The sequence below is a fragment of the Chionomys nivalis genome, chromosome 4 (assembly GCF_950005125.1).
Source record: "Chionomys nivalis chromosome 4, mChiNiv1.1, whole genome shotgun sequence".
Lineage (NCBI taxonomy): Eukaryota > Metazoa > Chordata > Mammalia > Rodentia > Cricetidae > Chionomys > Chionomys nivalis.
In genome coordinates this window covers 39,501,779-39,527,996 of record NC_080089.1, presented here as the reverse complement: position 1 = coordinate 39,527,996, position 26,218 = coordinate 39,501,779, and the positions used below count along the sequence as shown (strand labels likewise).

Genomic DNA, 26,218 nt, shown 5'->3' with positions numbered 1-26,218 from the left:
CTCTGCCTCCAGAGTGCTGGGATTAAAGGCGTGCGCCACCAACACCCGGCTGAGACGCTATCTTAAAATAAAAACATTGGGTGGTGTGGTGTGGTAGCGAATAGTGAATTTTTTTTTTTTTTAATTATGTTATCTAGTGTTTCACCTGCATGTATGCCTGCAGGCCAGAAGAGGGCATCAGACGTGCTCCGGAAATTGCTGGGAATTCAACTCAGGACCTCTGGAAAAGCAGCCAGTGCTCTGAGCCGTCTCTCCAGCCCTGATCTCGCATCTTAGAAGCAGAGTAGAGCAGGATAATGGCCATGAGTATGAGGACACCTGGGCTGTAGAGCAAGACTCTGGCTCAAAAAAGCAAACACGAGTTTTACATCAGCTTGCTTTCTTCTTCTTCTTCTTCTTCTTCTTCTTCTTCTTCTTCTTCTTCTTCTTCTTCTTCTTCTTCTTCTTCTTCTGGATGGCGGGGAGGTTCTGACTTTATGTAGCAATTCTCTTAGTTTCACTTAACTCTGGAGTTTCACTTTCTGGAGTTTCATTACCTGTAGACAGACAATCACTGCCCAAAAGCATTGACTGAAAGTTCCAGAAATAGCTAGGTGGTGGTGGCACACGCCTTTAATCCTAGCACTTGGGAGGTAGAGGCAAGCGGATCTGTGAGTTGGAGGTCAGACTGGTCTACCCAGGACAGCCAGGGCTACATAGAGAAACCTGTTTCGAAAAACAAACAAACAAACAAACAAACAAATTACAGAAATAAACAATATGCGGGATTCTGAGGACTGTGAGGAAGTTTTTGCAGTCCCGCCCCAGCCTGCCTGAGCTGTAACTGTCCCTTTTCCCAGCCTCTCCATGCTGTCTAGGTGACCCTCTCCTCGGTCACCTAGCAGCAGGCTGTTCTTAGGTAGCTGTCCGGCTATTGTAGTGCTTAAAAATTTGGATACGTTGAAGAGAAGACATAAAGCCTTCCTTCGGTGAAAAGGTGAAAAGTCTTGCCTCCATAAGGCAAAACAAACAAAACACCAACACCATGCTGAAATGGCTATAGTTTCTGGGAAGACTTTGCTTGTTCATTGAGACAGGGTGTCTGTAGCAAAGACTGTAGTGTTCCTACTGGTTATACAGCTAACGATCACCTTGAACTTCTGATCTTCCATTCCCATCTCATGAATGCTAGAATTACATGTGTGCACTCCCACCTCCAGTTTATTGATGCTGTGGGTGGAACCCGGGACTTTGTGCATTCTGGGTAAGGGCTTCATCAAGTGCATTACCTCCCCAGCTCCTTTCCCCTGTTTTCCTTTCAAATTATTGAACGTCTTTTCCCAGAAGCCCCCAGGAGGCAGTGATATGATGGCCTCTTCACAGCTACATCCTGGCACCTAGAATGGCATAGAGCGTGTGCTAAATAAATCTGTGGGTCTGAATGACAGAACAAATGACCATTCTTAGATCGTCGGCTGAAGGTAAGTTAGGGAACTATGACTACAGAAAGCCAGGTGAGTGGTGGTTTTAAACCTACGCTAACTGCCTCACCCGTACAGTTGTTTGACCAAATAACTCAGCAGCTGTTTTTTTCCCCTTTACTGCAAATAAAAACATTCAGGCAACAGTCAGACGTGTGGTTGTTAAAGAGGTGTTCTGTGCGAGTGGCGATAAACCACAAGCACCCAAAGAGAGAAACTATTCAGCAATATCCTCTTAAGGATGGCGGGAGCTTCTTCTCCACTGGGGCCGTAATGACGGCTGTAGGGATGACTGCTGCTAGTGAGCTGGGGAGAGAGATCAGCTCAGCTCGGACTCAAAGGATAAGTGAGGCCTTGAATCACTAAGAAACATCAGAGGTAAGAGTTTCTGTCTCTGTTGACTCAAGGGGATTTTTGGTGAAGGTTGGCCAGCTGATTCAATATCGCAGGTGGGCAGATACCGAGTGCGAGGTTCATCAAACTGACTTGACAGGAGCCTCACACAAGACAGATGGCAGGACAGAAAAGGCAGCCCCAGATCACTTAGGACTTGGGAGTCGGACTCAAGTCTGGTCAGAGGAGAGTCTTTCTCAGGGCTGTTATTCTTTGGCTTTTATTCCAGGAACTTCCATTTGCTCCGTTCAGAGCTGAGAATAGCATGTGTATGACCCACCAAGACATTCTCAGAGTAAACACAGTCAGGTTAAGGTGACCTTGCTCTGCAGAGAACAGGTCGTCTTTGGAGGACGCGCAGTGAGGGCAAGATGACAATCAGGATCACACAACAAGGTGATGCAGGCAGCTGTGTAAGCAGGTTAAACTCCAGTGTGATCCTGAGAGGTATTTTAGTGGAAACCTTAGCTTCTCCTAGCGCAAACCCTCCTGTGAAATCAGTAATAGGGACATTCGGAGGAAAGACAAACTTTCTTTTTCTTTTTTTTTAAATCAGAGAAAGAAGCAAAGCTACATTAAAAAGAAGGCAAGTTTAAAAGACTCCCCCCCAAGTCATAGATTAAAAAAAAAAATAGTCATGGGACTAGAGAGATGGCTCAATGGTTGAGAACACTGGCTGCTCTCCCAAAGGACCCTGGTTCACTTCCCAGCACCCATATGGCAGCTCACAGTTGTCCGTAGCTCCAGTTCCAGTCGATCTGACACCTTCGCATAGATACACAAGACACATTTTTTAAAAAAAATCACAAAAATCTTATTTCACATAAGATGCAAGGCACTCTAGTAATCATAAATAAGCATTATGCTAGAACATTTTGCCCAACCCTAGGCATAAGGGATAGGAATATATTTAAGGTAAGATAGGTCCCACTTTGATATTCAATAGATAGGTATATTAAATGCATACTGAGTTTGTGACATTTCCTATTGGTTTATGAAAATGTAACCTTATCCAAAGTTGACTAGCATTTCTTTTTCTTTTTTCTTTTTCTTTTTTCTTTTGTTTTTCAAGACAGGGTTTCTTTTTCTTTTTTTTTAAAAAATATTTATTTATTATATATGCAATGTTCTCCCTGCATGCCTGTCTACACTCCAGAAGAGGGCACCAGATCTCATTCTAGATGGTTGTGAGCCACCATGTATTTGCTGGGAATTGAACTCATGACCTCTGGAAGAGCAGCCAGTGCTCTTAACCACTGAGCCATCTCTCCAGTCCCATTGAATAGCATTTCTGCTTATGGAGAAATTTGCCCGATGGGATAATACTTCCTCATTTGCATAGTATGTTCTAAAGACAGAGAGAGGTTCAGCAGAGTGGAGTTGACCTCAGACACACAGCGAGGCAGACCTTATGAAGGGACATGCCACACACCTCAGACATGCCAATACCTCTTACCATGGTTTCTCGGTCACTAGGGTAGACCACGACAAAAACATAGATGCCCCATAAACGTGTCTGCAAGTGATGGTAATAACAGAACAGAACACATTCTAGATTTTAACATTCAGCAACCCACCGCCAACTACTGTGTCTGACTGGTGTTTCTAAGGAATTAGGTTCTTATCCATTCATTATTCCCAACCTTCCTCAATCAGAGTCTGAGGAAAAGATGAGTCTTTGAATAGAAACGACTGTGAGTTGCTGTGTGGATGAGAACAGTGAATGTGGAGCACCTGAATGAGGGAGACCTTGGCTGCAGGCCGCTGAGGCAGAAAGGCTGGTCACTGTAGGTAACTCAGTCATAGTCGGGCAGCGCAGGACATCCTCAGGAGGCTGACACTATTGCGCTTGTTCGCACTGCCGGAAGCATGGGACACCAAAGCCCATCACGGCTCTACCTACATGGAGTGTGGAAGTCCCAAGCCTGTTTCTTTATTTCTTGACGCAGAGGCAGCAGTTGTCTCGTGGACTAGTCACATCTGTGAACAGCACTGTCATTCATGTCTGGTACTTGTCCCTCTGTGTCATGTGTTCTTTGTCATAGTCTATGATCTTTAGAACCTGGACTACGTAAAGCCAGAACCTGGGCAGGTGATGATGGTTTCAGAGAAGCAGGAGGAAGAGAGTTCTGGGCACTAGGTTGGGGAACAGGCCGCTTCGTCTTAGACCCCTTCTTAGTCAAAGATGCTAAGAGCGCAGACTCCCTTCCCCAGTGCCCGGTGGCTGTGGGCTAGTTCTGCCCAACCCAAAGACTCTCACACCCTCACAACCCAAATACCTTTCTATTTTCCTGTCTCTTTTTGCAGACATGATTTTACTATATAGCCCAGGCTAGCTTCAAGCTAGAGTTGTTCTTGCCTGCGCCTCCTGAGTGCTCTGATTATAGGTGTGTGCCACCCTGGTCCTTTTCTGTAGCTTTGCATGTGAAATCATTCAGGCTATTGTTAGATGGGAAAGGTTTGAAGAAAGCAAATGCGAGGGTGGGGAGGAGAGCAGCTCTAGCGAGGGGGGTACTTACCACTTTTTGGTTCCCTTCATTATCCGTGAGCAGCCATTCAATGTCCAGGGTGTCTTTCTCTGGAAGCCCCAGCTGATGGTGACAGGGCAAGGTAACCTTTTCCTCTGCCACTCTCTTGATCTCAGTGTGAGTTCCCAACGTTCCAACATAATAGGATACTGGAAAGAGGAAAAACCTCTAATGAGCAACACAGTCGCTGGATGGTAGCACGTATGGGTCAGAGATCACAACAATAAGCCATGCGAGCTCCTGTGGGCAAGAAAGGGGCAAGCCAAGGTGTTGGAGAGCCTAGGCTGGAAATATTAGAAGTTTTTTGCTGTCCCTGGCTCCTCCCAAGAGCAGAACCAAAGCAGCTTCAGAATCCCTGGATTTCACCCTCTTGGTGCCTATCGTCTTTCCTTGTTATGGTGTTAGTTGGTTGTGGCTTATTTGTTTTTAATAATTTGTTTTTATTTCATGTGCATTCATATTTGCCTGAGTGTATGTCTGTGTGAAGGTGTTGGATCCCCTGAAACTGGAGTTACAGACATTGTGATCTACCATGTGGTTGCTGGGAATTGAACCTGGTCCTGCAGAAGGAGAGCACCCAGTTCTCTTAACTGCTGTGCCATCTCTTTAGTCTCTGGAGTTCTTTTCTTCACTGTCTCTGTCTCTGTCTCTCTCTCTCTCTCTGTCTCTCTCTCTCTGTCTCTCTCTCTTTCGTGACAGGGTTTCATACCGTAGCTTGGGCTGACTGTGAGTGTACTATTCAGCCCAGGTTAACCTCAAACTTGTGGCAACCCTCCTGCCTCACTAACCACCACGGTAAGTTCCCCTTCTTTAGTTTTGCTGTTGTTTGCTTTTTAAAATCAGTTATAAGATCATTGCTGGGCCTGGTGGTATAGGCTTATAATCTAAGAAAATTTGGGTGGGTAAGGCAGAAGGATTAAAGGTTCAAGTTCAGTTTAGGTTACGGAGGGAGTTGAAGGCCAACCTGGACAATTTAGTGAGACCCTGTCTCTGAATAAACAGTAAAGACTGAGTCAGGCATGGTGGCTCATGCTTTTAGTCCCAGAACTTGGGAAGCAGAGACTGGCAGACCTCTGTGGGTTCAAGGCCAGCCTGGTCTGCAGAGTAAGTTCCTGGACAGCTAAGGCTACACAGTGAGACCCTGTCTTGAAAATACCAAATATAAGCCGGGCGGTGGTGGCACACGCCTTTAATCCCAGCACTTGGGAGGCAGAGGCAGGCGGATCTCTGTGAGTTCGAGACCAGCCTGGTCTACAAGAGCTAGTTCCAGGACAGGCTCCAAAACCACAGAGAAACCCTGTCTCAAAAAACCAACCAAACAAACAAAAAACAACAACAAAAAAACCCCGAAAATACCAAATATAAAAAAAGTGAAAAGAGGCTTGTGAATATTTGTGGATATAGCTCAGTGGTAGGTGTTTGCTTATCACACAAGAGGACCCAGGTTCAGTCCCCAGTACTTCGGCAAACAACATAAAACAAACGAACCATATAAGTCTATGTCTTGATGTGTCTTCTACTAGCAGAGGCTTCTGAAAGGATGACACTCACGGGAGTCCTGTGTTGAGCTACAGGCAACTTTTGTTCCTGAAGTTACAATCATTTAAGTGGGAGAGAACCCTCCAGCTTCTTATTTTTCATCGAGAACCTTCTTATTTTTCACACGAACTGCTCTAACCCCAGAGTGATTTTTGTTTTCCAGAGGCACGCATTTAGAGGCGGACAAAAGGATGACAAACGCCATTGTAATAAAAAAGGGAACTTATTCCTAATAGAAGGATTATGCAAAAGTAGAGAAGAGAAATTATGGGCAACTGATTATAGTAAGGGCTTTGTAAATATGAGAAACCCTGTGTGCAAGTCATCTGTCTAGTACAGTGTTTAGCACTTCGCCAATGAAAGGCTACTGCTGCTATTGCCAAGCGCCTCACTGGTCGTGCTGACACACATCTGGAATTCCAGCTGCTCAGGGGCTAAGGCTAGAAGATCACTTGAACTTGGACATGACAGTGAGACCCTGCCTTTAAAATAAAGAAAACAAGGACTGAGGATAATGTCCTGTGCCTGAAATCCTAGCATGTGGAGGCTAAGGCAGAAGAATCAAAAGTCTGGGGCCACCTGGGTTAAAAAAACGTTCAGAACGGCTTTGTAGTGGCGGCGCACGCCTTTAATCCCGGCATGCAGGAAGCAGAGACAGGAGGATCTCTATGAGTTCAAGCCCAGCCTGGTCTACAGAGCGAATTCCAGAGCTATAGGGAAACTCTGTTTAGAGAAAAAAAAATGAAGAGAAAAGAAAAACTTTCAGAAGGTGGGACTAGGGAGCTGGTCTTGCAGTGAGGAGCACTGGCTGTTCTTCCAGAGGACCTGAGTTCAGTTCCCAAGCCCCATGTCAGGCAGCTCCCTGTTTGTTTCTTGCCATTTTCTATCATGTGTACCCCAAACATCAAGTGCCCTTGGAATAAGTGTGGTGCCAAGAGGAAGACTGAGAGGAAACCCACGTGCTACACCTGTCTCTGAACAAACTGACGCGTTGCCCAGCTTCTGCGGCGCAATCAGTTTAGAAATAATACTTTCAGTTTCCTTTTACTGCGTATGTGAGAAAGGTTTTCTGTAAACGGACATGTTTTTGCTTTTGGTTTTGCATTGTGGGTTTGAACACACGGCAGATAGTCAGTCAGGCCTATTTTACTGAGGAGCAGACTAAGGCATAGGGAAGAAGAATCCGGCTATGAGGTCCTGATAACCAACTCACTTGAGCAGAAGTTCTCTGTTGCCTAATCCACTGTCCCCCAGTTTTCATACGGCAGCCCCCAGGAAAGCTGAGATACTGGCCTGTGTGCACTGTACCAAGATGAGCTTGGAGGAGGAATCATTAGCTTTTGTCTCTTCTGAAACTGGCGCAGTGGTCCCAGCCTCTCACAAAGCTTAGAGAACAGCACCCAAGTGCACCCAGTAAGCCCTTCCTATACGCGGAGTAAATCAATGCAAAGGATTGGCTGTGAGACTTGCCGAAAGAGGCCACTAGAGGGAAACCGAGGCTCAGATTTGGCAGATGTCCCCAGAGGACCGGAACGCGGTGTGGGTGGTGTGCTCTGACAGAAGTCTAGCTTCTATTTATAACACACCCAGAATTAAACAGAGCAGCACCAGGAGGGTGTCTCTGTGAATACAAATGACTTGAGCGAGGCAGGGAGCATCAATCGGAGCCGCGAATCTGCTGTGATCCTTGAACCTCAGCCCCTCCGACTCCAAGATGCCACCAGGATCTCTGCGGAGTTCTGTGACCCTTTTTTCTTCTTAAGATAATAATTATTACCATATGTTGACTCTACAGTCTGGGCTGGCAGGGGCCTTGCTAGTATTTGTGGGAGTTGCTTGCCTTGTGCCTGCCATCTGCTGGGTGGGAGAGAAAGGGCAGTCCAGCCACCCTATGGCTAGTCTAGGAGTCCCTGGGCAACACCAATTTTTTTGGGTGGAGGATCGTTACAGATGGCGAATCTTAAGAAGAAACTACAGCCTAGCTAAGCTAGTGAGAAGCAGGGGTGCGGGGAAGGGGAGAGTTTCTGACATTTTGCTGTAGCATTGTCTGTGGGAAGAGGTGTTGGAAGGGGACTTTGGAAAGAAAAACTTTCTGTGTTTAAGCAAAAAGCTTTCCCGGAGCCGTGGGCTTTCCCCGGTGGGTTTTTTTTTTTTTTTTCCCAGGCAGTCCCCACACTTAACCGGTGCTTGGGGGAATTAACCTTTCCACCCTAGCGTTACCAGCAGGCCCCTAGTCCTGGGACAGAGGAGCTGCCCTGGAGACAGCTCCCTCCCGCTCCTCTGTAATGAGGACGGGGCTACCTCTTAGAGGAGCCTAAGTTTTGCTTTTTAAAACCTTGAGTTTCATTAGAGTCTCTTGATTATTCCAGACCGCCTTAAAAAAGACCAGACAAGAGAAAACTTTCACAAAAAATATATTCTCTCTCTCTTATAGTTTGTTGAGTATACCACATAAGACATAATGGACTGACCAGTGACTCCAACCCTTTTTCTCAACAGGGCTTTCCACTTTTCCTGTGTCCCGTGCGTACATGCTCCCCACATGTCCCCAGGTTCTGGGTGATGAGCTACAGAAATGATTACTGAATGTATAGTCACAGTAGGCTCCAGGAAAACCACAGAGCTTGGTGTAGGGGTTTGGATCTGAGTTATTTATCAGCCTGTGTAGGTCAGAGTTTACAAAATTAGAGCGCCACAATAGGTTACTTATCCCATAGCAGAGATAAGTTCATGCACACTGTGTAGCATACAGTGGAGTGCCCTCTAGTGGTGACAGTAATGTAGACTCCCTTTCTTCAATTGAACGATACTTCTTTTCTCAATGGTTCTGGGACATTTAGCATTCACTAAACCTGAGCAGGAGGAGCTTTCCCATATTTTTCTTTACCCAGGATGCGTGAGTAAGCCTCAGAATAATGAAACTATCATGAATAGTTAGAAAAGAAAAAGGAAGGGCAGTTCCAACACTTGCAATCCTGAGACAAAAGAAACACTGGGTACTGTGATCTCAAAGTTAGCCTGGGCTGCAATGGCCTATCCTGTCTAAAAACAAGACAATAAAAATAAAAGGGACTTCGGGAACCTTCTCATCAACCTCTCATTGCACAGACCAAGACTTAAGACTCAGTGACTCAAGCCAAGCTTGTAGGGTTCTGTACGGTGAGGGTTGTGTGTGTGGACACGCGAGTGAGACATCCAGACTTTTCTGGAACACTGTACGCACTTCCTGAGGCACCATGATGCCTCGGCAGGAGTGAGCTTTGGGATCACACCTGGATTCAGAGAGTCCCTGGCCTCCCTCAGCCTTCTCTGCCCTGTGAAAGGAAGTTGAACACCAACATCAAAGGGTGTTGGGAAGACTGTACATGGCTGGTGTCAAGGATCTCACAGAGCACACACTCAGCGAAGGTGGTTATTATTAATGACTGTCACACTGCACTGTAAAAGACAGGGAGAAACAGAACAGCAGCGGGGAGGCACAGCAGAATTGTGAAGGCTTTGGGAGGAGATAGGTCTGGGAGAAGGGTATGGGCGTGCCTTAGCTGCAGATGGAGGATCCCAGGGGTAGAGGGTTCCTGGCTTCTTCTGCCAGTCTTCCCAACTAGCAGCCTCACTGCCAGCTAGTGAGGTTCCTCTTCTACCAAGAGAAGCATATGGTTCCTCCCCAGTCTAGCACCCAGGCCAGCACAGGATCTATTTATGAAGAGCTTCAGAGGAGAGGAGAAAAAGGGAGGTTGGAGGCATGGCTCAGCAGTTAAGAGCATTGACTTTTTGAACCTAGAGGACCCGGATTCGATTCCCAGCACCCACACGGCAGCTAACAACTGTCTGTAACTCCAAGGTCTGACTTACTCACACAGACATACATGAAGGCAAACACTAGTGCACATAAAATAAAAGTAAATAAATTATTGAGAGAGAGAGAGAGAGAGAGAGAGAGAGAGAGAGAGAGAGAGAGAGAAAGGAGAGAAGGCTGCATCAGCTATGAATTGCTAGCCGCCAGATACATTTCAACGACTTCTCGAATGCGAGCATATTTGGTATTTAGACAAGGCCTAAAGCTAAAGGAATGAGGCTTGAAGTTTGCCAGTGGAATTTCAAACATCTGGAAACTGGGATGATGTCTGGTTAGGATAGTCCCCACACCCCAGAGGGTTTTTGTTGCAGGACTCTCTAAGACAGTGGGGGAGCACAAGGACCAAGCCATAGGCTGTGGTCAGGAGACCGGACACAGGGACTCCTCCTCTTCATACCTTAGTCCAAGGGCTGGTTTTAAACAAACAATGGGAAGGAGGAAGGAAGGGAGGGGAGGTGGGGATAAGGGAAAAGATGGAGACGGGGATAAAAAGAGGAGGAAAGGGGGGCAGAGAGAGGGGAACAGAAGAGGGAGAAGGGAGAGCCCAGCGTTGATTTGTTCCTGCAGTGCTGAGTACCTGCTGGGCACATGTTTTACCACAAACCACATCCCCAGCCCTAAGTTTTCCAGATGCAACAGAGGCTGATTCAAGATGAAGTCTTAAGCCAGGTGTGGCGGTGCACGCCTTTCAATCCAGTATGTGGCGGCAGACACAGGTGGATTGCTGAGTTTGAAGGCAGCCTGGTCTACACAGTGAAAAAAGAAAAGATGAGGACCGACTATCCTCTGTGACAGACTGTCTCAATCTGTGGCTTCATGTCCACCCACACTGAAAACTTCCACTCTTCACTTACCAAGTGCAGATGGTGCTGGCGATACAAAGGTGTGGGTCTCTTGTCCCCTAAAGTCCTTGGGAGGCAGATGGTTAGTGACTCCTTCAATTAATGGAACAGCTAGCTCAGCTCATCCAAATGCCTTCTCCCAAGTGAGGCCCAGGACCACACAGTAAGCTAATGCTATCAGTTCTGTTTAGAGAAGAGAAATCCATCCAAGGCCACATAGCGGAAGCCAATCAGTTTATAGGAAGCACAGTAGAGACAGCTCACTTCTGACCACCCCCTGTCCCTAAGATCACTGCCTTTACCTTGCAAAATCAGTGGGAAACAGATAATTTCTATTAAATATATACACACCAAGCTAGGCAGACAAGTTAGTCCGATTGGGTACTCTGGGGGGTACATAACTGTCTTTTAGCTGGGATTCTGAGCCAAACACAAGGGGAAATTTAATAGAGACAAGTTGAAAGTTACACCCAAATACAAGTACAGGGGTGCAATCTGGAATCAAACAAGAATTGGATTGGCTACTAGTTGATATGACTGCGGATTAAGTCCAGACTGCACTTACGTAATACGTGCTATGATGTTACAGACGAGGGGCAGTCCCATTGCACCTTCTATGAGCCATGTTAGCAAATGAGGCAGAGTGAGGTGCTAAAAGCTGGGAGAGACTGATACAAAAACAAAAAGATTGCCCTCCGAGGAATGTGACTAGCACATGATAAAGTTGGAGAAACGTGTATAAAGACTAGTTGGCACAGTTATAGGTGAGGGTCAGTGGGACAGAATACTATAGGGCAGTGAGGCAGCTACCTTCCAACAGTTAATAATAGGTTGCAAAAGAGCCAGGCTTGGAGGCCCAGACCTGTAATTCCAGTCACTGGGGAAGCTGAAGCAGGAGGCTCACAAGTTCAAGATCTGCTTGGACTGTAGAGTGAGCCCAAGGCCTACAAATTCCAGGGCAATTTAGTGAGATTCTATGTCACAATAAAGAGTGGAAAGAGGGCAGAGACAAGAGCTCAGGGGTAGGTCCCTTGCCTAGCACGCATAAGGCACTAGGTCTGATCCCCAAACAAGAAGGAAAGAGTCTACTAAACAAGTAACAGGGTTTCCCGTGTGGGGAGGCAGGGGCAGCATCTGACGGGTCAGGAGGGCTCCTCATGTTTTTGTGTCAGTGCTGATCTGTCTGTAGCTCAACCTCCCTCCTGGCTCCAGATCAGCGAGAGACCAGTGACTGAGGTTAATGGACTACAACCTCAGCCACGAGTACACACCTTAGGTGCCGCCCGACTCGGCCAGAGTTACAGGAGATGCTTTTGAGGTCTTAGCCTCTAAACTTATCATGTCGCCGCAGTTAACGAATGTCCACGATCTGTTTTCACTGCAAGTTCAATTGCACTTTATCGGATGCCAGATTTTTTTATGAACCAATACCTACGGCTATCATTTTTTATCATATTCAACCTGATTTTCTATGTCTGTGTGTTCATGGGTTTGAGTGCGTGTGTAGGCCAGAAATCAACTCCCCTCCCCCCACCCCCTGTCTCTCAATAATCTGGAACTCACCAAGCAGGCTAGACTGACTGGTTAAAAAGCCCCAGGAACCCGCCGTTTTTCACCCCTCCGGCACTGGGATTACAAGTGTGAGCCACTGCACGCGCGTTTTCTGCACGGATGCAAAGGATTGAGCTCAGGTCCTCATGCCTGAATGGCCGGCACTTTATACGCTGAGCCGTCTCTTCAGCCCCAACGTGATCTTTTAAAGGAAAAGTTTATCATGCCATTTATATTTATGAATTTTTCACGTGAGAAAAAGGGCTTCTTTAGATTTAAAAAAAAATCAAGTACGTCATAAACCTGTTGCGTATTGTTCCTTGGGGCAGAATTATATTCTTATGGCATAACTGGTTCAACCATAAAACAATGGATTGGGAGATGGAACTTCAGTTCTGTAATCACACGTTACCTCCACAATCACGTGATTCTCTTACAAAAGACGGAACAGCGTCTGAGTTTAACACGTGGTGGCTGCTGGCCTTTTGTTTGGCAGGGCTGGGGCAGGAACCCAGGGCCTGGCATAGGCTAAGCGAGCCACTGTGCCCCCGAGCTCCACCCAGACCTGGAGCTAATGTGTTGAGAGACTTGCTGTTGATCATACTGTCTGATTGCAGAATGGGCTGCAGAATAGTACATTTTTTATTCACATACACTTATGCAGGGGCTGTAAAGGGGATCCTTATACGTGGATGTTAAACTGAATATTCAAAATGTTTCTTGTGAGGGGAGGAAGTAAGGGGAGTGGGGGGAAATGTATAGCTCAATTAAAAACAATAAATAAAATAAAAAACATTTCTCATTGTGAAGCATTTATTGACTTGATGTATTTATGCCATACAAGTAGGAGATACACAATGTGGGCTACTGTGTGCGGGTGTGTGTCCTCACCATGCTGAGCTCTAACAGTTGACCCAAAGGGCCTCTTTTGTTTCCTTGTTTCCTTCCCTTCCACAGTGCGCTTTTGGAAAGAATGCAGAAGAACGGGTCCCCAGGGCTATGGCATTCCTTTCTGCTCTGTAGAGGCTTTAATCCACAAGGGGGCAGAATTCACTCAGGGAGAATTAACAAATGCCACACCTTGGTTTTCCCTAACAGAGCTTATAACTGACAGAGTGTTAGACTCTTTTGGACTTGCTTGATCAGCACAGTGCAACCTTTGGTGTTATGTGCTGAAACTACATGCACTTAATGTTCAAGGGCCCATGCAACAAATGCAAACCCCAGAAAAGAGCAGGTTTTTCAGAGAATTTTATCCAGGAACAAGAAACTAACAGTGTTTTAATACTTCAAAACCGGAAAGTTTTATCTTATATTTCTAAGTGTCTTGCCTATAAATATGTTGATGTATCACATGTATGACTGGTGCCCAAAGAGGCCTTAGAAGAGAGTACTGGGTCCCCTTGAATTAGAGTTACAGCCATTTGTAAGCCACATTGGGGTGCTTAAAGCCAGGTCCTCTGTAAGAGCAGCCAGTGTTCCCACAATGAGCCATATCTCCAACCTCGGTTTTTAATAAATTTTAACACCTTAAGGTCAACATTTTACCCTTGCAACTTAAACAGATGTGTGTTTTGTTTGTCTAAGTCCCAAAACACTTATTTTAGCTGCAGAAGACACTGTGAGAAAAAAAAAAAAACCAAACAAACAATTACTCAGATGCTGTGCAGTACTGTCACAGGGCAGAAAATAAAAGGGATGAGGAAGAAAATTTGTCCCACCAAGCTGAGCAGTGGTGGTACGGGCCTTTAATTCCAGCACCTGGGAGGCAAATCTGAGTTCAAGGCCAGCCTGATCTACAGAATGAGTTCCAGGACAACCAGAGCCACACAGAGAAACCCTGTGTCAAAACAAATAGCAACAACAAAACCCAAACAACAACAACAACAACCACCACAACAAAACCTACAACCTGTGCCAGAGCCACATGCCTATAATACCGACATTTAGGAGATGGCAGCAGGAGGACGGCTAAAAATAAAGGCCAACCAGGGTATAGAGTGAGTGAGAGCCTACCTCAAAACAAAACAAAAACAGAAGACCAAAGAATTGGCTGGAGACTCGGCTTGGATGTTAGGAACACTTGCTGCTTGCTCAATTACGATGCTCAGCATTTGGATCCCAGCACCCACATCAGGTGCTCACCGATGCCTGTATCGGCCTCTGGCACCAAGGGAACTCTTCTGGCCTCTCCAGGCACAGACACACACTCACACACACACACACACCACACACACACACATCATATATGTGTACTCACACAGACACATGTACACACCCATAAATAAAATAACATAAATTAAAAGCCAAAGAACAAAGCCGCTCTCCCAAAAATCAGATGGTTAGCGATGCAGAGATGTCAGAAGTTCAAGGCTCTCTCTGTCTTGAAATTTTTTTTTTTTTTTTTTTTTTTTTTTTTGGTTTTTCGAGACAGGGTTTCTCTGTGGTTTTGGAGCCTGTCCTGGAACTAGCTCTTGTAGACCAGGCTGGTCTCGAACTCACAGAGATCCGCCTGCCTCTGCCTCCCGAGTGCTGGGATTAAAGGCGTGCGCCACCACCGCCCGGCTGAAATTTTTTTTTTTTTTGGTTTTTCGAGACAGGGTTTCTCTGTAGTTTTGGTGCCTCTCCCGGAACTAGCTCTTGTAGACCAGGCTGGCCTTGAACTCCCAGAGTCTGTCTTGAAATTTAGACTGTTCTAGACCTACAAAACCCTGGAATATGCTGGTTATTTGGGATCGAGAACCTCAAACTAGAGCAGGCGTGCGGAAGGCCACTAAGTCACCATCGAGGCTTTAGGCCAGTGAGGCAAGGTAGTCTGCATCAAAGATGCGTCAAACAGTTCATATACAACTACTTCTGAGAATATGAACCACAGCAAAAGTGTCCTGAAGTCGCGGCAGAGCCGGGCATCCAGCATCTTAGTACTGTATCTCATTATACCCAGGTATACTGATTCCACTTTTCCGTAAACGAACACCTAATCCCCTGCTTCTCTGGCTGCCACAAACCGACAAGGACTCTGACAATGTAGTTGGCATCCAAAGGATGTGCCACGAGCACTTCGATGTTCACAAATACAAGTGGCAGGCCGGGCGGTGGTGGCGCACGCCTTTAATCCCAGCACTTGGGAGGCAGAGGCAGGCGGATCTCTGTGAGTTTGAGACCAGCCTGGTCTACAAGAGCTAGTTCCAGGACAGGCTCCAAAGCCACAGAGAAACCCTGTCTCGAAAAACCAAAAAAAAAAAAAAAAACAAAAAAAAAAACAAAAACAAATACAAGTGGCACTCTTCATGACTGTGTTAGGTACTGCCAGGAAGTGGAGAATCATCTTTTGTCAAGACCCCAGTCTAACAGAGAAACGCACAGGCACCAAATCCAGTTCAGCACAGTGTATGATGAGTATCGTGTGAGGGTCAGGAGTGCTCTAAGCATCCACAGGAGGAAGAACACAGAAAAGGCTGGGTCTGCTCTGGACCTTGAACTGGCTGGAGCTCTACAGCTGCAAATGACAGGTGATGGCATGCCGTAAGCTGTGAGCAGCAGTCTGACTGCTTGGTATACCTAAGTCACCGAAATGACCCGAGTACGTACGTATTAGCCCCCTCATCCTGACAAGTTAGCGGAGTGTGATGGTGGGAAGGGGGAAGGCCAGTAACATACAAGCTTCTCCACTGCAGACTGGAGGCTGACCGTCTGTCTAGGAATTAATTAAATTTTTTGTTTTTGTTTGTTTGGCCTCAGACTTAGGTATTCTGTCTGCCTTAGCCCTTCAAGTGCTGGGATTTCTAGTGTGCGTCACCACAGGCAGCTTGAGAAGGTTTTACCCTCATTTCTCAAATAATAATGGTCAAAGGAAGGAGATCACGTGGTTCACAAAGATCGGATCACTCAGAAACATAACAGTCCTTGAGATCTCCTTCAGCACCATCCTCAGCCTCTGTGTGTGGACTCTGGCTCATGTATGCAGGAACACATACGTACACATCCCTGTCCAGAGTCCCCTGCAATCATGCCTGCGCCAATCCACAGATCAGCGAGAGTGTGTGTGTTTGATTATGAATGACACTTTCAGAGGTCTAGATCTCACGCGGGCTTATTACATCAGCATATCTATTTACAGCCTCTGTCTCACTCCAAGTGCTAAGGCACTTTCTAAATCTAAATCTTTCATTACTGACGGAGGAGATCTGAACAGAAGAGGGGACTTGGAAGTAGGCACTTCTTCAGAGGGTGATAGTGCTTCGTTAGGGACCCGTGACAATGAAGAACGGAGAGGATGCTGGTGTCTCAAATCCATCCAGTCTCTGTCTTATCACAGCTAGTAACAAAAAGAGGGGGACTGGTTTGAGTTCTACCTCCTCTCCTTCCTCAGTCACTTTCTAGGAAGGGACAGCAGGGACAGAGGACATAAACAAATGGACCAGCAGAGCAAGCCGTGTTTTCTGCGCATGGGGAAATCCTACCCAGGATGATTAAAAATGACAATACAGACATGCTATTGGATAAATTTAACTCTCTTGGGTAGAAATATTGCTTAACAATAGTTGATAATCCTTTATCTGATTTTATGTGTGTATGTGTGCAGCCATGTGAGAAAGTGCCCTCTATACACGCGGAAGTCACAGGACCATGAGTGGAGATGTTCTCTGCTTCCCTTATGTGGGTCTCAGGGATGAAACTCAAATAGCCATGCTTAGCATCTGGTGCCTTTACCCGCTGAGCCAACCTGCCATCCTTACTAAGCTTTCCTTTTTACTGAGGTTGGCTTCAAACTCATGATTCATTCTCTCCGTTAGCATCGTGAGTGACAGGATTACAGATCTGTACCATCACACTTAGATAGCTAAAGATTTTTTTTGGCATGTATATGCAAAAACTGCTACTTGATTAACATTTGTTTCCATTTTCTGCCTTTTCAGTAACCCTCATTTCCACAGACATACATGGAATAGGAAGATTAGCTTGCTACAACCACACCATAAGGGATAGAAGCATAATTCTAATCCATCATTTTCAGAGAAAGAGAGGAAGAGAGAGAGAGAGAAAAAGAGAGAGAAAGAGAGAGAGGGAAAGAGAGGAAGAGAGAAAGAGAGATTCTTAGCAACATATTAATACCCCTCAGTATATCTGGTTAATAAAAATTATATTGCTCTAGATCAGTGGTCCTCAACCTTCCTAATGCTGCAACCCTTTAGTACAGTTCCTCATGTTGTGGTGACCCCCAATTATAACAGTATTTTCATTGTTACTTCATAGCTACAATTTTTCTACCATTATGAATCATAATTTAAACATCTGATACACAACCCCAAAGGCTTATCACCCCCAGATTGAGAAACACTGTTCTAGAGTCATCTCAAAACTTTTCTGAAAAACAAAACAAAACAAAACTTTTCTGGCTGGGCCGTGGTGGCGCACGCCTTTAACCCCAGTATTCAGGAGGCAGAGGCAGGCGGATCTCTGTGAGTTTGAGGCCATCCTAGGCTATGGAGTGTGTATCAGGACAGGCTCCAAAAGCTACACAGAGAAATCCTGTCTCAAACAAACAAAGAAAGAAACAAACAAACGAAACCCCCAAAACCTTTTCTTTTTTCTTTTTTTTAAAGATTTATTTATTTATTTACTTATTATGTATACAGTATTCTCAGTATTCTGTCTGCATGTATGCCTGCAGGCCAGAAGAGGGCGCTAGATCTCATTACAGATGGTTGTGAGCCACCATGTGGTTGCTGGGAATTGAACTCAGGACCTTTGGGAAGAGCAGGCAGTGCTCTCAACCGCTGAGCCATCTCTCCAGCCCCCCAAAAACCTTTTCTGTATTCTCTTCTACTCTTGGTTATATTCAGAGGTGTTTTTCAATCTTCTCTGCTCAGGTTCCCTTTTGTGTTACAAATGAACTCATACATCACCACTAGTGCTTGGAACAGATTAAATATTGTGATTAAACGATGGCATTTTATAGCAGACTTTCCAAAATAACAAGATGAATTTCACGCCAATTGAAAGAAGGTGGGCACAACAGAAATACTTAGTACATGGCTCTGTTTATATAAGGCCCAGAAATAAGAAAGAACTAATCTGGCCCAGGTATGGTGGCACACACCTTTAACCCCAGCATTAGAGAGGCAGAGGAAGGTGGCTCTCTGAGTTCAAGGTCAGCCTGGTTTACAAAGTTCCAGAACAGACAGGAGTTACACAAGGCAACATTGTCTCAAAAATAAAACAAAAAGAAAGAATGAGACTGTGTGTTAAAGTATAGTCAGCGAAGGTATACACACACACAGACACACACACACACATCAATCAGAACCCTATAAAACAGTATTTTATCTCATTTTACAGAGCAAAATCTAAGACTCAGGAAGGCTAATTTGCTTAAAGATCTCAGTGGTAATAACTGTTAAAAGCAAGATTTTAACTCTAGCACTGTGACATGAACCTGTGTCCTATAAGTGACATCAACTACAAGACAGTTCATGTCACTCTGGCTGTATATCTTCCTGGACTACGACATCAGGACAACTTTACAAGTGCTCCTTTGTGGTCAGGGTGCAAAATCCCCAAAACTATCTTCAGAGATTATGGCAAATGGAAAGTAGCAGTCACTTCCTGCACAACACTTGTAGGCGGCATTTCACGATCTGTTAGTAATTCTCTACAAGGCTAAAGTTGCTAGTCTCTGAGTACTTGGGAGGAACAGTTAGAATGTATTCTTATTAATGAGTTCACGAGAAGCTACCAGATGCCACAGTACCTTTTCAATTACATAAAAAGAAGACATATAGGGGCTCTCTCTTTAAAGATAGTTCAGCAGTTAAGAACACTGGCTGCTTTTCTTTAAATAAATATTTATTTATTTATTTATTTGTTTGTTGGTTTATTTTAACATACCAATCCCAGTTCCCCCTCTCTCCTCTGGCCCCAACCTGGCTTCTTTTTCTCAAAGGGCTCGGTTCAATTCCTAGCAACTGCATGGAGGCTCACAAGTGTCTCTAACTCCACTTCCGGGGGATCTGACACCCTCTTCTGGTCTCCTCTGGCACCAAGCATGAACAAGGTGTACAGACATACATGCCTGTAAAAACACCCATACGCACAAAAAATAATCAAAAAGAAAACATTAAGTTCCATATTAGATAAGTTCTTAAAGATTACAATAAATTTTATGTGTGTGCATGCGTGTCCGCCTTGCGTGTGTGGTGTCTGCGGAGGCCAGAAGATGCAGTCAGATCTCCCTGGGATGTGGAGTTACAGGTAAGTTGTAATAGTTGTAAACCATTTAACATGGTGCTGGGAACCAAACTCTGCCCTGTGCCTGAGCAGCAAGTGTTCTTAAACAGTGAGCAATCTCTCGCACCCTTTAGCAAGCTTTAATATACTTCTTACATTAAGTGTAAGCCAGCCGTTCCCAACTTTCCCAATGCTGTGATTTTCTTTTTTTTTTTTTTTTCGTTTTTCGAGACAGGGTTTCTCTGTGGTTTTGGAGCCTGTCCTGGAACTAGCTCTTGTAGACCAGGCTGGTCTCACAGAGATCCACCTGCCTCTGCCTCCCGAGTGCTGGGATTAAAGGCATGCACCACCACCGCCCGGCTGCTGTGATCTTTTAATAAGTTCCTCTTGGCATATAAAATGAGACAAAGTAGTTTTTTTTTTGTTTTTTGTTTTTTGTTTTTTGTTTTGGTTTTTTCGAGACAGGGTTTCTCTGTAGCTTTGGTGCCCGTCCCGGAACTAGGTCTTGTAGACCAGGCTGGCCTTGAACTCCCAGAGATCCGCCTGTCTCTGCCTCCCGAGTGCGGGGATTAAAGGCGTGTGCCACCACCGCCGGGCGACAAAGTAGTTTTTTAAAAAATAAATAAAAATACAGTTCCTCATGTTGTGGTGACCCCCAGTCCTAAAATTATCTTTGTTGTTACTTCATAACTGTAATTTTGCCACTGTTTTGAATTGTAATGTAAACATCTAATAGGCAACCCCTGTGAAAGATGATCTTGACTCACAGATTGAGAACTACTGACATAAGCAGAGCCATGGTCAAATTCGACTTTCTTCCTTTCTTCCTTTCTTCCTTTCTTCCTTTCTTCCTTTCTTCCTTTCTTCCTTTCTTCCTTTCTTCCTTTCTTCCTTCCTTCCTTCCTTCCTTCCTTCCTTCCTTCCTTCCTTCCTTCCTTCCTTCCTTCCTTCCTTCCTTTCTTTCTTTCTTTCTTTCTTTCTTTCTTTCTTTCCCACAAGGATATTTCTAAGAACGTCATTCTTCCAGAGACTGAATATGATGTCTAATAGAATCTGGGTCCTGGTCAGTGTGGTTCTACTTAATGACAGAGTCCTGGCAATCAGCCCAAACTGGACATCAGCTTCTCACATCGAGGTGGTAGGACAGGACAACCCCGGCCGTGCGTTCCCAATGCTCGGCGCACTTGGAAGGCAGCATGCCTGGGCAGGGAAGAGTTCGTAAAGGCAGGTAGGTGGTTCCCGAGCTTTCCTTTGGTCCTGGCACTAGCCCACACCCAGATGACTCACAGGGCGACTTCATGCTCATCTGTTCCTTCTCCGCTCATGGTTTCCCTTCGCACAACCTAGCTGTGAGTCTCGTGTTGTCTTACCAGGGGACGTCTTTGCAATTCCGTCTGAGCTAAAAACCAGTTTGGGCTGACCTCCCTCCCTGCAGACCTGGCATCCTTCATGCTGGGGGTGGAAGGACAGCGAAGAAGGAGAAATTACGCACATGGAAAACAGCCATGTGCTTTATTATCCAGGATGAGTATCCCCATCCCCATCCAGTTAACTAGTAGCATCCCTTAAAAGGGTTTGCTTTTGAATGTAGGCGTAGGATAAGTAAACATTCAAACAGAACAAAAGGAACACAGTAGAAAGTAAAACTCCTTTTTATACCTGTCCCTCTCTTCCCTTCTACTCCTTGCAGGTTGATGTGCATTCTGTGTGCCACACCAGGTTTACCATTTGGCTAGACACAGGCTGTCTGGTTGGATATTGATTTTGTTCAAATATCAGATTGCATTGCTCCGTTAGTGTGGTTGATACTTAGTCCTGATTGCCAACTTGGTTGGGTGGAGAAATGCCCAGGAGATGAGTAAAACACAGCTCTAGAAATGTCTTTGAGAACATTTTTAGAGAGGAACTTCCCATGGGTATGACAGTGGTGCTGGCCCTCAGGCTGGAAACAGGACTCCCTACCTCCCGGTACCTTGTCCCCCATGAGGTGGGCAGCCTGTGACACGAGCTTCTACGGTCATGATGTCCTGTCTCACCACAGGCGCAGAATCACTGGGGGAGCAAGTTTGAGGCTCTTATGGCCATCTCTAGAGTTGTCAACCTTACTATGTGAGTCTTGGTGTGGCTGGCCGGCCTGCCTGCCTGCCTGCAGCCTGCCTTCCTTCCTCCTTCCTTTCTCTTTTTTTAAAAAATATTTATTTATTTATTATGTATACAATATTCTGTCTGTGTGTATGCCTGCAGGCCAGAAGAGGACACCAGACCGCATTACAGATGGTGGTGAGCCACCATGTGGTTGCTGGGAATTGAACTCGGGACCTTTGGAAGAGCAGGCAATGCTCTTAACCGCTGAGCCATCTCTCCAGCCCCCTTCCTTTCTCTTTTAATTCATTTGTTGTCAAGTCATTTAGCATGAAGACTTGTTTCGTGTATCAGGAAATATTATCCGCACAACTTCTTTCTGGAGTTCCCTTTTAGCTGTGAGGTCTCCTGGATGGGTCCTCTCGTTTTCATGTCTTTTCTCTCCTGTCGTTCCACTGAGCTGTTCCAAGGATCCTCCTTCGGGCTCTCTGGGGAAGCATTATAAGAAAGCTCTTAGATCTGGCCATTCACATAGCAGATCTTTTCCTTTCATAACTTTCAGGGTATTCCTCTTCATCTTCACACCTTAGTTTGCTCAACGACAAGATGGGGAAAATAAGCATACAGAATCTATGGGCATTAAATATAAATTAAAGCTGTGCATGATGGCATATACTTTTAATCCCTATGGGTGGATCTTTGTGAGTTTGAGGCCAGCCAGGGCTATAGAGAGATGTTATCTCAAAAACAAAACAAGTGTATATTGTGAGAATTCAGTTAGTTTAAATACACTTCTGATATATAATAAATATTCAGTAAACATTGCTATTATTGCTATTATTGTTTTTATTACCTGTTCCTCTTAAATAATATCCTGTTTTTTAAGCACTCATCCTATTTATGTCTCTGGGGTATTAACCAGTGTTCTTTGCCTCTCTCTCTCTCTCTCTCTCTCTCTCTCTCTCTCTCTCTCCCTCTTTACTCAGATGTCTTGGGGAGAGAGAGAGAGAGAGAGAGAGAGAGAGAGAGAGAGAGCAGTTGGATGGCGCTGTGAATGCATGGGCTTGGTCCATGCTGGGCTTCTCTGTAGATCTTTTCATTATGGAATTTCCCAGTGGTGGTGTCTGTAAGTCCTTTCTGTTTTTTCTCGGGGAGGGATTGTGTTCCTCTGTTGCTGTGCATTTGTTCACAGAGTAGTTCTTTTTTCTCTTTTGTTTAGCCAGACACAGGTTAGACTTGTCTTTGTTAGATGGCTGAGGATGGCCTTGAATTGCTAACCCTCCTACCTCTGCTTCTCAAGTGCTTAGATTATAGGCATGTGACAGAGAATTTTTTTTTTAAAGATTTATTTATTATATATACAGTGTTCTGCCTGAGCACCAGAAGAGGGCACCAGATCTCATTATATAGATGGTTGTGAGCCATCATGTGTTTGCTGGGAACTGAACTCATGACCTCTGGAGGAGCAGTCAGTGCTCATAACTCCTGAGCCATTTCTTTAGCTCTCAGCTGTTTGTCAACAAGAGGACTATGTACGTGAGGACTGTGAATGACGTAGAGCAGCTTCAGGCAAAGGCCTACAGACCGTGCCTTTACACTGTGCCTGATGCTTCTGTGTCTGATTTCCTAAATGTCCCTACTGGGATAACAGAGAATTTGGGGTGTCTATGTGGAAAGTGTAGGAGCAGAAAGCCTAAGTACCCCATACCCTTTCTGAGACAAGGTCTCGTGTGGCCCAAGGCTGGCTTTAAACTCCTGATGCTCCCATCTTCCTCTCCCAAACCTGGAATTATGGAAATGTGCCACCACACTTTGCTTAACTACCTACCCCCCTTTTTTTGGGGGGGGGGCTATTTGTTTGTTTTTTTTCTTTTTTTTTAAAAAATTATTTATTTATTATGTATACAGTATACAATATTCTGTCTGCATGTATGTCTGCAGACCAGAAGAGGGCACCAGACCCCATTACAGATGGTTGTGAGCCACCATGTGGTTGCCGGGAATTGAACTCAGGACCTTTGGAAGAGCAGGCAATGTTCTTAACCACTGAGCCATCTCTCCAGCCCCCTTGTTTGTTTTTTCAAGACAGAGTTTCTCTGTGTAACTTCAGTGCCTGTCCTGGAACTTGCTCTGTAGACCAGGTTGATCTCGAACTCACAGAGATCTGCCTGCCTCTGCCCCCTGAGTGCTCAGAATAAAGGCATGCGCCACCACTCTCCGGCTTTAACTATCCTGTCTAAAAGCTTATTTCTCACCCCCAGCTGTGAGCTCAGCTCCTCTCTGTTGTACCCAGGTTCTGTGATGATGAACTGGCACGTTCCCGGTAAGTACCGTGTATTCACCACTGGGCTCCGGCATAGCTGTTTCTCTCTCCTCTGCCCTCAGCAGTAACACTCTTTTTTCCTTTACTTTTATTTCCTTCCCCATCCTCTCGTCCCTGTGAACTCACGACCATTTCGTTCCTTTGTTTTCATCTTAATGGGAGTTGAGAGAAGACACAGGAAAGTGCTTACGTCCAATCTGCTGCTGCCTATAGTCAGTATTTGGAGGGGAGGGCATGCAGGCATCTCCTGTCTTTTGTTTCTGAGAACATCTAAAACTCGAATCTGTCTGTGACTTTTCATCCTCCCATTTCCTGTACGACAGTCATCTTTGCTGACTTCAGTCCCTCGGCTGCCAGACTGCTTGCGGTAGTGCTGCCCAACCCTGCGCCGCAGAGGACAGTCCTTGGAGAGGAGGACAGTCCTTGGAGAGGAGGACAGTCCTTGGAGAGGAGGACAGTCCTTGGAGAGGAGGACAGTCCTTGGAGAGGAGGACAGCTGGTCCTTGTGCTCAGCAGCTCCCGTTGGATCCCGGGTGGTCACACTCAGGCTGGGAACCATTTCTGTTGCAACACCCTCCGCCCAGCGTGAGACAAGAGGAGAAAGAGCTCCTGTTTCTCATTAGGCTCTGCTTCTCCACAGAAGGTACTGGAAGAACTGAAAGCAAATCTCAACCAGAATGAGAAAACTGCCCATCACACTCCCAGCCAGCCAGCCAGGCAGTCAGTCAGTCAGTCAGTCAGTCAGTCAGTCAGTCAGCCAGTCAGTCTGTTCATTTTGTTTTCTTTAAGATAAGGTCTTGCTACATAACTCGTGCTGGCCTCAAACTGATTGCCCTTCTGCCTGCCTCACGCTTCTACATTTATTTGATTATAAGACAAGGTCTCACTATGATGCTCAGGCTAGCCTTGAACTCCTGGGTTCAAATGATCTTTCGGCCACAATCTTCCTAACAGTCAGAATTACAGACACACGGAACTATTGTGCCTACCTTTGCTATCTCCTCACCCTCGCCAGGAGCTGACCCGTGGTCTCACTAATGTACTATTGTTTTTACCTAAGAAACCACAGGAGGAAAAACCGCGTGGTTTTTTTTTTTCTTAATCTATTTTTAATATTTAATTTGAGAATTTTTTTCTCCTTAAAATAAGGATAGTTTTAATCATCTCAGGTTAAAAATCATTGAACATATGCTTCTGGTGGGATCTTGGCCACCCTCCTCCCCCAATACTTTCCAATAAAAATCCTTGTGGGTTTTTTTAAATTTTTCTTTTTTTCTCTTTCTTCTTTCCCCTGCTGTTCTCACTTCCTTTTTTCTTCTTTTCTTTCAATTTAGCAGACTCTCTGAGCTTAAGGTATTTTTGGTTCAGACTGGGGAAAGTGAATGAAGGTTTTCAGCCGCTAAGGAAGTACAGAGAGCCTCTGGATGAGTGAGCTGAATGAGGCACCGCTGCAGTGTAAGCAAAGCGTCTGCCCAGCACAGCGCTCTCTCCTCCCTCATCTCTTTTGCTGTGTCTGCACTTGGAAACCCTTCTAGAGACTGAGGTCTGCTTAGGAAAAATATTTGCTTAAATCTTTCATTTTTTTCTCTGTGATCTTTAAAAAACCACTATGGTTTTTAGTCTTGTAATCAGCTTTTCTGGGCATATCAAATTTACCCCCAGCTGTGCCCTTTCTGGGGCATGAACTCTGCCAAATTCTAGGAGATATCTGATATTTCTGTGCATGAGAAGTTGGCAGTAAGGTCTGTGAGAGGACACAGGGATACACAGGCAAAGGTCTCAGCCCTTAGTTCCCGTATCAGCCAGTGAGTGTGCAACTGGACCATATACCATTCCCAGCATCCTTCAGGGGTTCTGTTATGACACAAGCAAGATTGATTGACATGGGATCCCTTCTCCCTGCCCTCATGGAGCATCTGATAGAGTTGTGAGGCTTCTGAGAGGAGCCATAAACCTTGTTCGATAGCAAAACCTGGCACCTCTTTGAGGGCCACAGGACCCTGCAGGAGATGGTAATGAATGAATGCTAAAACCAGGGGAGGGAGCAAAGCTTCCCTGCAAAGGACCATGGCATTTCGGAAGGCAGGGCAGTGACATAAGGGAGACTGTGACTCACAGAGGTAGGGGTGAGGTAGGAGAGCTGGGTGTTCTGTGGGGAGTGAACCGATCAGTCAAGGTTGGGTTACAAAGGGAAGGGGAGGTAGGAGGAAAGGGCAAGCCATTTGAAGGGAAAGGAGGGCGCTGGCCTTGAGGAGGACAGCCCCCTACTCCAGACATACACACTGTTCTTTTTGGTTTAACAGGAAGCCTCTGTTTTTATCGGCAGTTTTCCAGTCGACAGGTTTACCATTCCTTGAGATGGCTGCAGACACAGGCTGACATCTACTGCCCTCTTGCTACTGTGACCCCTCTTA

General features: G+C 45.5%; 1 protein-coding gene across 2 annotated transcripts in view; it reads right to left on the bottom strand.

The window, feature by feature from the left end:
* Clmp (CXADR like membrane protein) overlaps positions 1-26,218 on the bottom strand; it is a 107,837-nt gene that overhangs the window by 20,061 nt on the left and 61,558 nt on the right. For both annotated transcript variants that reach the window (XM_057768460.1, XM_057768459.1), the window contains one exon: positions 4,373-4,530. In XM_057768460.1, coding sequence (XP_057624443.1) covers positions 4,373-4,530 — 158 coding nt within the window. The remainder of the gene's footprint in view (positions 1-4,372; positions 4,531-26,218) is intronic.